A 15644-nucleotide genomic window follows, 5' to 3' on the forward strand; every position below is an offset into this window, starting at 1 on the left:
TGCAATGCAGGAGACCCCAGTTTGATTCCTGAGTCAGGAAGATTCCTGGGTCAGGAAGAGCCCCTGGAGAAGGGATAAGCTACCCACTCCAGTATTCTTGGGCTTCCCTGGTGACTCAGACAGTATAGAAGAATCTGCCTGCAATGCAGGAGACCTGGATTTGATCCCTGAGTTGGGAAGATCCCCTGGAGGAGGGCATGGCAACCCACTCCAGTATTCTTGCCTGGGGAATCCCCATGGACAGAGGAGCCTAGCGAGCTACAGTCCATGGGGTCACAAAGAGTTGGACATGACTGAGCATCTAAACACAGCACAGTTATGTAAAAAGACACATCTCTCTATTTGTTACAAATGCATATTGAAGGATTCCTGGATGAAAGATGAAAAAATTTAAAAACTGTGTTGGCAAATGGCATATTAGTATGTGAGATAACGCAGAGAAGAATGAGGCATGGAATGATCTTTGCTGATTCAGAGCCCTGTTTCAACTCCCAAGTTCTTTTATTCCATAAATATGTATTGAGGGCCTACTATGTGCCACCTACTCTTCTGGGTATCAGAGACATAGCAGTGAACAAAACAGACATACCTGTGCTCTCATGGAGCTTACATTCATATATATATAGAGAGAGACAGTAAACAAGCCGAAATACACAGCATGTTAGACGGTGATAAGCACTAGAGAGAAAAAAATCTAACAAGGAAAGGGATGGTGAAGGGAGTGTGGTAAGGTAAATAGGGTGGTCGTGGAGAATCTCACTGAGAAAAGTAACTTTTGAGCAAAGATCTGAAGCAGGGAAGGAGGGAGCCATTGATATACCTAAGGGAAGAGTGTTTCAGATGAGAGGGAGTATGCCCAGAGTGTGGCAGGACCAGCAAGGGGGCCAGTGTATATGGAGTGGAATGAACCAGATTCCCTTTTTCCTGCCCTTCCAGGAAACTGCCACCGTCTGCACCACTCTGTAACTAGATCACTGTAATTGGCAGAGTAAAAGGGGTTCTACTTTCATATATTACATTTTTTAATATAAGTAACACCTGCACCTGCTCACTGTAAAAATATTTAAGCCACATCGAAGTACAAATTTTTTAAAAAGTGGAGACTTCTGATTAAAGGTGCTTTATTGAACAAAAGATGGTGTTTGTCTGTTCCCTCTGGAAACCACAGTGACCAGCAGAGCAGGAAAGGAGATACAGTGGGTCAAAGAGAGTAACAATATTTGGAAACTTGAAGATGGTAGCAACTTCAAAAAATGGAAGGCTAAGTGCTTGCATGAGAGAAGTCAGGAAGCAAAGCCATGTGCCTCTAAAGAGCTGTTAAAAGTTTTTTGAAAAAAAGGGGAAAAAAAGCAAACCACTTTTCCCTGCAGAAGCCTGGAAGGACTGGGGGCACCAAATGAGCCCTAAAGATGGAGCTGAATTTGAACCATGTTGACAAGCTCCACAAGAGTCAGAAGACTATTTGATTCCTTCTTTAACTTTGTACAATCACCTCCCCTCCCCAGCAAAAGACTAGAGGTTTATTGTTGAGAGAGGTTGAACCCAAAGACTTTGAACTTGGCTGATGCAGTATGCTGCAGAATGGGAGGATTAAGTCGAAGTGTGTAGACTTAACAGTGAGGCCTCAGCTGCCTTACAGTCATCTGTAAGGGCAATGTTGGCAACAGGTTTACATATCCCCAAAGGATCATTGTGACGATTTAAGTGAGTAAATACCTATAATAAATTCAGAACAGTACCTGGTAAATTGTAAATGCTTAGTATTGTCACTAAAATAGCTAAGTAAAACCAGTTGCCTCTGTAGAATCAGATGGGGAGAAATAGGGTAGGCAACTGCCATTTTTTCATTATAAACTTTCACGAGTATTTGGCTTTTAGAGTTACATAGCTTTACAAAAATGTTTAAGTAAAAAATAAAGATGTCTTCCATTGTCTGCTCAATATACATAAATTCTAGAACCAACAGCAGTCACATACCTATCTATTCTCTTAGCTGACAGTTCATAAAATTACAGGAAATGATTAGTGGGGGAGGAGGTGTTGTCAAAATGGGTATAGAGGTTTTGTTGTTACAGGAAAGTTTAGGGGCAAAGGTACATCATAAATAACAATAGTAGCTGGCTGTCATACCAGTTAACAGCGCCCAGGTTTTTTTTTCCTTTAATACACATACAAACTGAGAAGTTTCTTTCTTAACAAAATTAGGATCATGCTAGTTGTTTAGCAATATTAAGCACAGTAGATAGATCAGTCTATAGGGGAGTAGATAGATCAGTCTATGGGGGGTAGATAGATCAGTAGGTAGTTAGGCAGAGAGATAGAGGAGAGGAATTGAGAAAAAGTTGGAAGGCTGGATAATTCTGTTCCAGCATTTTAACAGTGTATTTGTGCTGAAATAGAAGCTTCCTATAATCAAGGAGTGCTTTAGAAGACTCTTTGAAGGCAGAATAGGTGGAACCCAAGATAGTAGATGCACCAGTTTCTCTGGGAAAAGCCAGTGTCCTTAACTTCTAGTTATCAATAAATTCTCAGGCTTGAGAGGGTGGTGAAAATTGCCATAACCCGTGTTGTTTATTCCAGTAAGTGGAACTTTTAATAGCCTTTCTAGTTTCCTGCCTGAGCTCCAAAAGACAAGTGTTAACAAGCCATTCTCCTGACTTTAAGTCTGCAATAAAGATTCTAGCATAGCATGTGATTTGCCTAGAGAGTTGAACACACAAGCTTGCATGTTATTTAGAGGCTTATTATGACCTATCTCAGCCATCCCATTTTCAAGTTGATTTTCCCCTTTTGAGTCATTAATCCTAAATGTAAGTGTGAGTGTGTGCACATGTATGTGTCTGTATGCACATATATGGGTATGTGTAGGCGTCTTTTATTCAAATGTGTTTCTACTTAAGATGATTAATCAAAGCGCAGTTAAAATAATACTGACCAAATTAATTTCATTTAAGGCTTAGTTGTTATCCAGATGCTGTGTAAACTCTTATATATGAATAATCTTAATCCTTTAAAACCATTCAATATTTTGAAAAATGACTCTGGATTGGTCGTGCAGATCATTTGGGGACATTGAATTCTAAATAAAATGAACGCCTTTTTGTATATTCTTCACCTACTAGAACTAGACTGTCAAAATGGGAGTAAGGAATATTTGAGGAGGAATCCTCATTAGGAGAAGCAGATCTAAGACACTCGGAGATGGTCAGAAATTTAACAAATTATCTTTCATTTAAATTTCCCAGCAAAAATTCACAAAAAGTAAAGGAAGGTAAGATGGTGTATTAAAGATTTGAGAAAGTATAGACAGACTTTCTCATTTATTGACTGTATGGCTTTGAGCAGATCACCTCTTTTTAAAAATTGTATGTATTTACTTATTTTTGGCTGTGCTGGGTCTTCGTTGCCGCTCAGGGGCTTTCTGTAGTGCTGGCGAGCCTGGGCTACTGTCTAGTTGCGGTACACGGGCTTCTTACTGTGGTGGATTCTCTTGTTTCAGAGCTTGGGCTCTAGAGCCCAGGCTTAGTAATTGTGGTCTAGGGCTTATGCCCTGTGGCATGTAGAATCTTCCCAGACCAGGGTTTGAACCCATGTCCCCTGCATTGGCAGGTGGATTCTCAACCGTTGAACTATCAGGGAAGTCCTCCAAATCACCTCTCTAAATCTGAGATTCTTCATCTGAAAATGAGGACCAGAGTACATCCTCGAGTTGATATGACACCTGGCTGAGCTGGTGCATGTAGAGCACTGAGCACCATGCCTGCTGCTCAGTAGCAGTTGTTCTTGAAGCTTCTTGCTATTGTGACGTTGATGAGGGAGAAAATGAAGATGTAGACATCAGATGTAAAGAGAATATTGAGGTTTTTGTTTTTCTTTTTCCTTGCTGATTCTAAATTTCGTTTCTGTGGTAGGTTGTGGACTTTGTAGCAGCAACCCTGCAGCGAGCATGTGCAAGCTTGGCCCACCAGGCAGAGAGCACCGTGGAGTCACAGACACTGAGCATGTCCATGGGGCTGGTGGCCGTCATGCTGGGAGGAGCCATTCAGGTGAGTTGGAGAAGTGAGCCAAACTTGAAAGGAGGGAGGAGAGGAAAACGTGTTGCTTCCCATCCATACCCTTGTGAGAAGTCAGAATGGCTACTGCACACAGGAGAACTGGGACAAACAAGTCAGGTTGTTGATAAGAATTCTCTCCAAGTAGAAGACAAGAAAACGGTGCCACTTCCTCTTTGTTACCTGGGTAGACTTCCCCATAAAAGGGCAGGGCCCTTTCTGACCGGGCATAAGCTGGATTTGGAAATACCTGTTTTGCATCTGTAGTGAATACTAGATTCTTTGGCCTTCACTGTACTGGTTCTCTGAAGCTCAGCCCTTGTCGCTGCTGCTGTTGTCAGGGAAGAATCTTTGTAACCTACTGGGTACATAGGATTCCATGTTTTCAATAGTTCCATTTTGGCACAGGATCCATTGTTCAACTCATATCATGTGGCATGTTAAAAGTTTTGTTTCCAGTGCATATATCTTTTATATACTTAATTTATAATTTTTTAACTTTATTCACTCAAAAAATATGTATTGCCTCCTTGTTATGTGCCAAATGCTGAGCCAAGGTGCTGGAAATGGGGCAGTGGATGAAGCAGACATGGTCCCTCCTGCCATGAAGCTTAGAACCCATGAGGGAGTCAGGCATTAAATGATTGTGTCAAAAAATAGAATTGAGTGAAGTACCTCAAGCAAGAAGTAGAGGATACCAAGAGAACATAACATCTAACCTAGGCTGGGGAGATTTCCATAAGGACGATCTATAAGTTTAAGGTAAGACGTGATGCATAGGAGTTTGGGAGTGTGTGTAGGGCAGATGGAGGGGCCTCTTGCAATGACAGAGCATCATGTATGAGGACTGGAAGCAGAAAGGAGCTCTGTACACTTAAGACACTGATAGAAGGCTATGTAGCTGAACTGTAGAGACAGGAGTCAGAACAAGGTGGAAAGGTAAGCACCTGTGTGTCTGACATACCACATTAGGTTAGAAGACTGCGAGAAAGTGAAATAGGATTAGTGCAAGTATTATGAAATCTTCCCTGAAATCAAACTGGACAGAACTCTTAGCAATGAGTGGGGAACTCCTCTGGGAATGGATTTTTGAGTTTAAGGATTAAATTCTGATACTGATTCTTTCCAGGGACGGGGGAGCCTGGTGGGCTGCCGTCTATGGGGTCGCACAGAGTCGGACATGACTGAAGTGACTTAACAGCAGCAGCAGCTTGTCCTTTAGAATTGATTTAGTCACTAAGTCGTGTCCGACTCTTGCGACCCCATAGACTGTAGTCTGCCAGGTTCCTCTATTCATGGGATTCTCCAAGCAAGAGTACTGGAGTGGGTTGCCATTTCCTTCTCCAGGGAGAAATTTTATTTGGGCCTGTTGTTAATGTGAAACCCATTTTTGGTAGATTTACTTAGCACTCCTAATTTTTTATTTTTTTGGAAAACACTTTTGGTTCAGTTGCTGTATTGTATTCCTCCTGTTAGAACTGTCAAGAAGGAGTTCACCAATGAAATTGTTTTTCTCTTTGGCTGCACTAAGCAGCATGTGGGAATCTTAGTTTCCCTGACCAGGGATCGAACTCGGCACCCCCTGCCTTTGGAATGTTAAGTCTTTATCATTGGACCACCAGGGAAGTCCCTGGAATAATTTTTCTTAAGTTGTACCATTAGTGGATTTAGTTGACCTGGTTGATGTGTGTTTTTCTGGTTGAGTATTGATTTGAATAGTCTTTATTTCCATAGTTGAGAGTGTGTTTTTTCGCTTATTTAACACGTAGAATTTCAAACCATGTCGTAAAACAGAACACAGAGATCTCCAGTCCCTTTTTGAAGTCCGTCATTGTGGGGCTGACTATGCAGATTAGTCCTGTTCTAACAGATATTCATCTGATTGATGCAGATGTAGCATAGCCTTTACCATGACCCTGCCCTTCCATGAGCCATCCTGACTCACCGACTATATCCTGAATTCCTCTGACTTTGCAGTTCAAGTGAACATAACACGTCACCCCTATACCTTTGCCCTAGATCTATTATTTTTTTTTTTGTCTTTGATTGAAGGATTTATAAGTGGCTTCTATAGTAATGCTAGGTTTTCTGTCTTTGTATTAGAGAAAACAGTCATGATCCTGAATTATGTTTTCAGATGTTCATTGTCAGGCTAGACTAGATTTTTGCTTCAAAGTCTAGAAGGTTTCATTGTACCTATCCCTGATCATTATTCATTGTTTTAGCTAATGAAACAGAATCTAACAGCTTTTGAACCTTTCTTTCCTTTCTAATTTATGTAAATAAGATGATTATTAGAACATAGTGTCTAAGAAGAGGAGTTGATTTGGAGAAAGTGTAGGTTTAAGGCTGCTAGCTAGACAGCTGTGATTCCAAACATATTTTCTAAATGTCAAGGCTGATCATCAGTAAAAGTATGGTGTTAATGACTTCCCTGTGCCCTCAGGAAGCAGTTTATGCATGATGTTCCAGGGCCCACAGAGTCCTCTGCAGCCCTGCCTCGTGGAGCACACGTGGTCTTGGAGGGCTGGAACTTGAACCCAAACCTTGAGATTTCATGCAGTTAATACTTTTCCAAGAGTATCATAGGATGAACTCATTTAGGAAATGTTTATCAAGTGTCTGTTCCCTCATGGAGTTTACCTTCAAGTTCCGCTTGTAAGTAAATTCAGTAACATTATGAATAAGGACCTAGACATATAAACTGCTTAGCTAAATATCTGAAGAAACATAGGTGATATACAAAAATGAGAACACAGGTAAATGTAAATATTTTTCAGAGTTAGGAATTTTTCGGTCAGCATTTTATTGCTGGAAGAGACTTTTGGATTCTTCCAAAATAATAATTCTCACTGCAGCAGGTAAGGCAGAGTGAGAGTGTATTTGTCCCCCAGGGGAGCTTTGTAAAGTCTCCTGTGGGGGGTTTTCAGGTACATATGCCCTCCTCTGGCTGACCACCCAAGTTCTCCTCTGTTGCAGGGGTCCCCAACCTCCAGGCCAAAGACCAGTATCTCCTGTCAGATCATCAGTGCCATTAGATTAGAAATAAAGTGCACAATAAATGTAATGCACTTGAGTCATCCCAAAACCATCCCTCCCGTCCATGGAAAAATTGCCTTCCAGGAAAAACCAGTCCCTGATGCCAAAAAGGTTGGGGACCATGGTCTTAGAGGACATGCCCTCTCTGACCACCCACCACCCTTAATCCCACCCCTACTGATCTAACCACCAGTTTCTAAATTTGAGAATTTGCAGAAATTTAGAACAAGTCATTAATCTAACTTCTACTCCAAGTCATTACCTAACTTCCATTCCTAGAGGAGATTGTAGAAGTGGGCTGACATAGCACTGCTCATTCTGTTCCGGAAACATTCCAGAAACTGGAAAGAGGCAGCCAGATGAAGGAGTCTGTCACTCACCTGTGGGATGCTCTTTCCAGCCTCAGGGCTTTTACACAGAGTTCTGAGATCTAGATGTGAGATCTGTGCCGAGAAGCAATGGCAGGAGGAAAAATGAGGACTACAGTCACTTCTCAATTTTGGTAGTGGCCCTTGGTGACCCTTGAAAAATAATTGATAATTAATGCTTCGGTTTTCTCATTTATCAATTAAGTAAATATTACTTTATACCTCAAAAACATTTTTGAACATTTATAAACAAATAGTTGGCACTTGTAGTCTTAGATTTCCCTGGTTATTCTCATAGTGAGAAATCTGTAGCCTTGTGAAGCTGAACAAATACATAACTTTCATTTCCTTAGAAACTGTTTGGTTCAGAATCCACGTAGCTGCCCATGGTGATTAGAGTGGAATAAGATGAATTGCACAGTGACCAAGTTTGAAAATAGGGAGAAAACTCAGTTATTTTTTAAAAATAGATATTATATTTTACAGCAGTTTTAGGTGCAGAGCAAAATTGAGCAGGAGGTACAGAGATTTCTTGTACATCCCCTGCCCCGACACAGGCAAAGCCTCTCCTGCTGTATCAACATCTGGCTCCCGAATGGTACCTTGGTACAATCCATGAACACATATTGACACATCATTATCACCTGCAGTCTGTGGTTTCCATTAGGGTTCCCTTTTAGTGTTGTACACTATGGGTTTTGACAAATGTATAAAATCCACCATTATAGTGTTGTACCTAATAGCTGGTCTAACCCCCAAATCCTCTGCTTATTCATCCCTTCCTCCCCCTAACTCATCATCTTTTACTGTCTCCCTAGTTTTGCGTTTTTCAGAACATTATGTAGTTGAAATCGTATACTCTGTAGCCTTCCAAGATTGACTTCCTTCACTTAGAAATACACATTTAAGGTTCCTCAGTGTCTTTTGTGGTTTGATAGCTCATTTCTTTTTAGTTCTGAATAATACTCCATTGTCTGGATATATCACAATCTGTTTATCCATTCACCTACTGAAGGACATCCGGTTGCTGCCAGGTTTTAGAAGTTATGCGTAAAGCTGCTATAAGCATCTGTGTGTAGGTTTTTGTGTAGACATAAGTTTTCAGCTCATTTGGGTAAATACCAAGGAGTTCAGTTCAAGTGTATAGTAGGAATATGTTCAGTTTTGTAAGAAGCTACCAGACTGTGTTGCAAAAGTGGCTATACCATTTTGTTCTACCAGCACTGAATGAGAATTTCTTTTGTTCTTCATCCTCATCAGTGTTTGGTAGTGTTAGTGTTAGATTCTAGTTATTTTAATGGTTGTGTCATGTTGTCACATTGTTGTTTTAATTTTCAGTTCCTTGATGACATATGATGTTGAGCATATCTTCAATTGCTATCTTCTTTGGTGAGGTATCTGTTCAGGTCTTTCACCCATTTTTTAATTGAGTTGTTTGTTTTCTTATTGTTGAGTTTTAAGGATTCTTTGTGTATTTTACGTTACTGTCCGTTATCAAATGTATCTTTTGCAGATACCTTCTTCTAGTTTGTGGTTTGTCTTATCTTTTCTCTTGACATTGCCTTTTGCAGAGCAGAAGTTTTAAATTTTAATGTAGCCCAGCTTATCAGTTATTCCTTTCATGAATTTCTTTGGTATTTCACCTAAAAAGGCCATCACCATTCCTGAGGTCAGCTAGATATCTCTTATGTTATTTTATAGGAATTTCATAATTTTGCAATTTTACGTTTAGGTCCATGATCCATTTTTAGTTGATTTTTGTGACAGTGTAAGGTCTGTGTCTAGATTCATTTCTTTGCCTATGGATGTCCAGTTGTTCTAGCACCATTTGTTAAAAAGTTGATCTTTTCTCCATTGTAGTGCCTTTGCGTCTTTGTCAAAGATCATTGACTGTATTTATGTGGGTCTATCTCTGGTCTCTCTATTCTGTTCCATTGGTTTATTTGTCTTACTTTTTTTTTTAAGAAGAAATTGTTATGTTTACGAGAAATGAAAAAGAAGCCATACACTATAGGTATAAGTAGATATTCTCATTTCAGATACTTGAAGAAAAAACAAAGACACATGATACTACAGAGGCACTGAATGAAGTCCAGCATGGTGATAACGCTAGCACAGTTATCCTAAAATATCTTTTCCAGTACCACAGATTTTTGATAAAATGGACCTTTTTCTTAGGTGATATATATTTTTATTGTGAAATTCCAGGTACAAACCTGACATATATCTCAAGTTTTCATTTACTTGGGAGGAAAGTGGTAGAGAAAATGAACAATAACAATTCTGTGAAGCTGAAGTGGAATAGGAGAATATTATATAGGTCTTGTGAAAACAGTTGATTAATTGATTGGTTGGTTGGATAATGAAGTGCATGAATGAGTGAATAATAAATACTCCACCTTGTTCTAAAGAGGATTTAAGATACGTAAGGTTTTCAAATGATCAGGGCTTCATGAAGCTTCATATGACAGTTTTGCCAGTATTTTCAGACAGAAAAGGATCACCACTGATTTTTCTTCACTGACTGCCCATGCACCTTTCCTGCTGCTGCTGCTAGGTCGCTTCAGTCGTCTCCGACTGTGCGACCCCATAGACAGCAGCCCACCAGGCTTCCCTGTCCCTGGGATTCTCCAGGCAAGAACACTGGAGTGGATTGCCATTTCCTTCTCCAATGCATGAAAGTGAAAAGTGAAAGTGAAGTCGCTCAGTCGTGTCTGACTCTTAACGACCCCATGGACTACTGCCTACCAGGCTCCTCCATCCATGGGATTTTCCGGGCAGGAGTACTGGAGTGGGGTGCCAAAAGAACAAAGCTTCTAGAGAGAATAAAATCTTAAGTAGTTTTCACTCTCATTTTCTAGGGGAACTTCCCTTCTGCCAGTTACCATCACAGTCCCTTCCAGGCCTGAGGCACCCTTGTATGCTGACCAGCCACTTTAGATCTTGCAGTTAAGAATAGCGTTACTCATTCGAATGAGACTGTGTAGCATTTAGTTAAAAGTGTGGACTCTGGAGCCAGATTTATTAGGTTCACATCTTACCATCTTTCAGCTGTGTGACTTTAATTTTAATTAAATTTAAAAAATTTCTGGCTGCACCATCTTGCATGTAGAATCTTAGTTTCCTGACCAGGGATTGAACCTGTATCCCCTGCACCAGAAGTGTGGAATCTTAACCCCTGGACCACTCATGAAGTCCCTACTCTGTTTAACATATAGATAGTAACTGTTTTATAGGGCTGTGAATATGTGTGTGTGTGATTTGTTTATTGTATTTATATTTAAACCATTCACATAGTACTTACTGTGTGTCAGGCACTAAGTACTTTGCTAATGTGAGCTCATCTTTTTAGGGCAAAAGGTACATCCTGGTAAAAAATATAATAATATAATACAATTCAAAATATAAAAGAATTTCACCATATGACTGGGTATTAAAATGTGTCATGGTAAGAATAGCTGTAGATGTTTGACAGAAAACAACAAAATTCTGTACAGCAATTATCCTTCAATTAAAAAATAAATAAAAATTAAAAAAAAACTGTAGAGACAAACAAGTCTAAGAGGTAAGTGGGGTACAAAGGATGAAAATAGGCTGTTCCCAGAAGAAGAAATATAGACAGTTAATAAACATGGAAGGATGCTTAATAGTGCAATTAGTCTGATTAATGCAAATTAAAATAATAACAGCCATGTTTGCCCATCAGATTATAAATATTAAGAGTAATAATATGCAAGGGAGTGGGGAAGGGGAAAAAATAGTAATAATATTTGTTCCTGATGTACTTTTTAATTTAGAAAAGTACCTGTACACGGTAAGTATTCAGTAAATGTTAATTATAAGACCATAGTGTTAGAGTGCCAGATTCAGGCTATATGTGAATTACACCAGGAACAAGATTTGCTTCCAGCCCCTTTTTATTAGCGTCTGTTGCCTTGTGCTCATATTAGCACCATATTGTGCTCATATTGTGGTCATATTAGCATCTGCTATGTTAATTTGGGTTTGCATTTTTAAAATGTCATTTTGTAGTTGAAGTCAAGTGATTTTGCTGTCCTGAAGCAATTGCTGCCTCTGTTGGAGAAGGTCTCCAGCACATACCCTGACCCTGTCATCCAGGAACTTGCCGCTGATCTCCGCATTACCATCTCTACTCATGGAGCCTTTTCCACTGAGACTGTCAGTGTGGCCGCCCAGAGTACCCTAAACAAAAAGGATCCAGAAGGTAAAAGGGAAGAGCAGCAACAAACCAGTTATGAAAGATATAGTGATGTGTCTCACGGCCACCTTGAACCACAGCAAAGCCATGTTGCTTCTCATGAAGTCCGTGAGCCCAGCACCACTGCAAAGCAAAAATCAGGAAGTGTAACCACGGAAGAGCTCCAGGAAGCTCTTTTATCAGCTTATGATCCTCAAATTCCAACACGGGCTGCTGCCCTGCGAACTCTTTCTCGCTGGATAGAGCAGAGAGAAGCAAAAATCCTTGGTATGCAGGAGAAGCTTCTCAAGGTGAGTAGAACACACTCAGACACATACACATGGTGAGTAGAACACACACACACGGTGAGGCCACTGTCCAGGAGCCTTGACTGTGTATCAGGCCCTGTTCTGGGCCACCCTTGGGGAAATTGTAATTGTTCTACAGAAGCAAGACTCAGTTGAACATGAGCAGAAGGCCAGAGTTTTTATAGGCTGTTACTAATGTCAGTTGAAGAGCTGAAGTTTGCAAAAGATTTTTTTAAATAAATTAGAACAGATTCAAGGTTATCCCAGTAATAACATCTCTGTCTTGCCCTTGCATTTCCATATGCTTTCTTGAGTGCAAGAGAAAAGGATCAAATTATAGCAGATATGCCATTCATTGAACGTAGCCCCAAACCTGGCCTCTTGTGTGTCAGGGCCTGTAGTCTGTCACGTCTTTTCTAAGAACGGGCTATCTACTGTGGGCTGTAGTGGGAAAAAAGTGAGAATTGTTCTTCCAGAGTTTGGTTTCCATGCCTACTTTTAATGTGTACTAGATAACTTCAAGAAGTATCTCTCCCTGATTGCTACCCTTTTTTAACCATTATAAAAATGGAACTTCAAACATATGTACTATTTTCCCTGCAAGATTCACAGTCAGAGCAGTATCAAGCTACAGCAAAGAGGAGTACAAGCATTTATTCTTTTGAGTCTGCTCTAAAGGTGTCTTAAATCTCGCTTGCTGTTTGTAAATCATGTCACTGCTTTATTTTGTGATTTCAGGTATTCTTGGAGAACTTGGAGCATGAAGACACCTTTGTATATCTGTCTGCTATTCAGGGTAAGTTAGTCCTGGTTAGGACTTTAAGTCTGTGGACCAAAAATTAAATCATATGTTTTCACAAAATCTCTAAAGTCATAGAATCATAACCTGCTGGTCATTTTGTCCATTTTCCTGCCTCCTAGCTAGGACTTGATTTCAGTCATGATAGTAATATTTCTGGAGGGTTCCTAAAGGGACCCTGAAGAGTTCAGTATCTCATAATGATAGGGAAGCCTTTATTAATGTTTACTTATCATTCTATAGATTAAATCCCGTTTCCTCAAATTTAAGGAGGGAAAGAATGCCTCACATGTGAGCTCCCATTACATTGACATTTTAGGTACATGGCTACTATCATGGTGCACCTTTGCTCTCTTGTTGAACTAAAAGAATCTCAGAATGTATTTCATTATCAAAACTTTTTTTGCAGTCATTTTATTTCTCATTTATGATTCTTTATTGTGATTCTATCTTCTATTAATTTGTGGATTTTAAATCTAGAGAGGGGCTTTATGAAAAAGGGTGTGGAGAGTTAAGCACCTTTCCCCAGAAGGGTGAGAGGCAGACCTGGTAAGAAGGCAGAATTAACTCATAGTCTCTGGGCTCCGTAGTGTGCTGTAGTCCTCAGGAGCTGGGGTCTGGAGATTGATCACCAGGATGCACCAGCCCTTCCCCTCCCCTCCTGCTTTTCAGCTATATGAACTTTGGCAAATTACTTAATCCCTCCGGGCTTCAATTTCTTACCTGTGAAAAATGGTACAGTTTCTTGCTTTATTTATTTGACTATGCCAGGTCATAGTTTTGCTATGTGGGACCTAGTTCCCTGACTAGGGATTGAACCCAGGCTCCCTGTATTAGATGAGTGGACTCTTAGCCACTGGACTACCAGGGAAGTCCCTACAGCTGCTTTAGAACATAGTCTGGCAGTTCTTTGAAAAAAAATAAATGCAGAGTTGTCACTTGACCCAGCAATTCTAAGTATTCACCCAAGAAAAATGAAAACATATGCTCATGCAAAAACTTGTTCATTAATGTTCATAGTAGTCAAAAGGTAGAACCCAGATGTCTACCATTTGATGAACAGATGGACAAAATGTGGTATGTATATACAGTGGAATATTATTCAGCCAATGAAAATGACATACTAAAACATGTGGGTAAAACCTTGAAAACATAGATGAAAGAAACCATTCCCAGAAAACCATATTTTGTGTGGTTCCTTCATATGAAATGTCCAGTATAGGTAAATTTATAGAGACAGAGAGTAGGTTAGTAGTTGTCTAAGGCTGGAGAGAAAGGGGAAAGGTTTGGGAGGTGATGGCCAAAGGGTACAGGATTTCCTTGAGGGGGTGATGAAAACTCACACAGTTCTAAAATTGACTGTGGTGATAGTTGCACAACTCTGTCAGTATGGTAGAAACTATTGAACTTTAAATTGGTGAATTTTACAGTATGTGAATTGTATCTCAATAAAGCTGTTGCCAAAAAAAAAAAATAGAATTTAATGAGGAGGAGAGGGATTAAACTATCAGAGCTTAAGGAGATTAAATATAATGTGGTGAATAGGATCCTGGAACAAAAGAAGGACATTAGAGAAAAACTTAAAGAATCTGAGTAAATTACGGACTTTAGTTGATAACGAAATGTCAGTACTAGTTCATTAATTGTGATAATGTACCATGCTAAAGTGAAAGTTAGTAATGGGGGCAGCTAGGTATGCAGTATACAGGAACTCTGTGTGCATCTTCTCAATAAGTCTGTAAATTGAGTACTGTTCTGTCAGTAAAATATTTACGAAGGGGGCTAACATTAAATGAGTTAGTACTTTGAAAGTGCTTAGTGCATAGTAAATATTCAGTATATGTTAGCTAATTATGATTTTAATGTTTTCATCATCATTGTCATATCACTGCTATTTCTTTTCTTTAGATTTAAACTTTTATTTTATACTGGAGTATAGCTTATTAGCAGCTGATTAACAGTGTTGTGATAGTTTCAGGTGGACAGCAGAGGGACTCAGCCATATATATACGTGTATCCATTCTCCCCGCAACTCCCCTCCTTTCCAGACTGCCACATAACATTGAGCAGTTTCCTGTACTGTACAGTAGGACCTTGTTGGTTATCCATTTTAATATAGCAGTGCATGTCACTACTATTTCTTTTGTTAGATTGCTAGGTAATAACATGGTGATATGTGTAACTTCTCAGAGCTAAAGCTTGAGTAAGTGTATTCTATCAGGTAGCTTCTGCTATGTTAACAGAATACCTCAGCATTCAGTATTATTTATTTATTATCACTCATTTATGATCACTCACACATCTGTAGACCAGTGGGGTTCGGCTGACCTAGGCTGGGCTGGGCAGTCCTGCTCTTCCCTGTACATCTCTCTGCTGTGCTTGTTCCTGATCCTTCCTGGTCCAGGGCCTCCCCATGTACATTCACATGGTGATGGCCGAAATGCGCAAGAGCAAGAATATCAGAGGAGACAAAAATAACCACTCATCAAGGAAAAAGAACAGCTAGGAGAGAGCAGAAGAGTGGAGTGTGTAGAGAGAGAAAGTAATTATTGGCAGCTGAGAGGTCACGGAGGCCAGGAATTGAGATAAGCCTGAGGACTTGATGGAGCTCAGGATTCCACATGACAGTGAATAGCACTTATGGAAATAAAATAAATCAAAGAGGCAAGGATCTGAAATGCTAATAATTAGTAAGTCTCAGAAATAAGTCATCCTGTACTTTTTCCAGGAAACAGTAATACTGTTGAGGAGAGGTTTCTCATTGATTTTTTTTTCTTTTGGACAGAGTTTTCGGGAAGTGGCGATGTGTCATTCTCATACAGCATCACTGCTGTATAAGCCTCTTAGCTGTTTAACCCACTGAGCTCATTAGCCTCTAGG

General features: G+C 39.9%; 1 protein-coding gene across 3 annotated transcripts in view; it reads left to right on the forward strand.

The window, feature by feature from the left end:
* TANGO6 (transport and golgi organization 6 homolog) overlaps window positions 1-15644 on the forward strand; it is a 181595-nt gene that overhangs the window by 51982 nt on the left and 113969 nt on the right. For all 3 annotated transcript variants that reach the window (XM_018062193.1, XM_018062195.1, XM_018062194.1), the window contains exons 12-14: window positions 3912-4046; window positions 11492-11968; window positions 12704-12761. In XM_018062193.1, coding sequence (XP_017917682.1) covers window positions 3912-4046; window positions 11492-11968; window positions 12704-12761 — 670 coding nt within the window. The remainder of the gene's footprint in view (window positions 1-3911; window positions 4047-11491; window positions 11969-12703; window positions 12762-15644) is intronic.

Source organism: Capra hircus, chromosome 18 (assembly GCF_001704415.2).
Source record: "Capra hircus breed San Clemente chromosome 18, ASM170441v1, whole genome shotgun sequence".
Classification (NCBI taxonomy): domain Eukaryota; kingdom Metazoa; phylum Chordata; class Mammalia; order Artiodactyla; family Bovidae; genus Capra; species Capra hircus.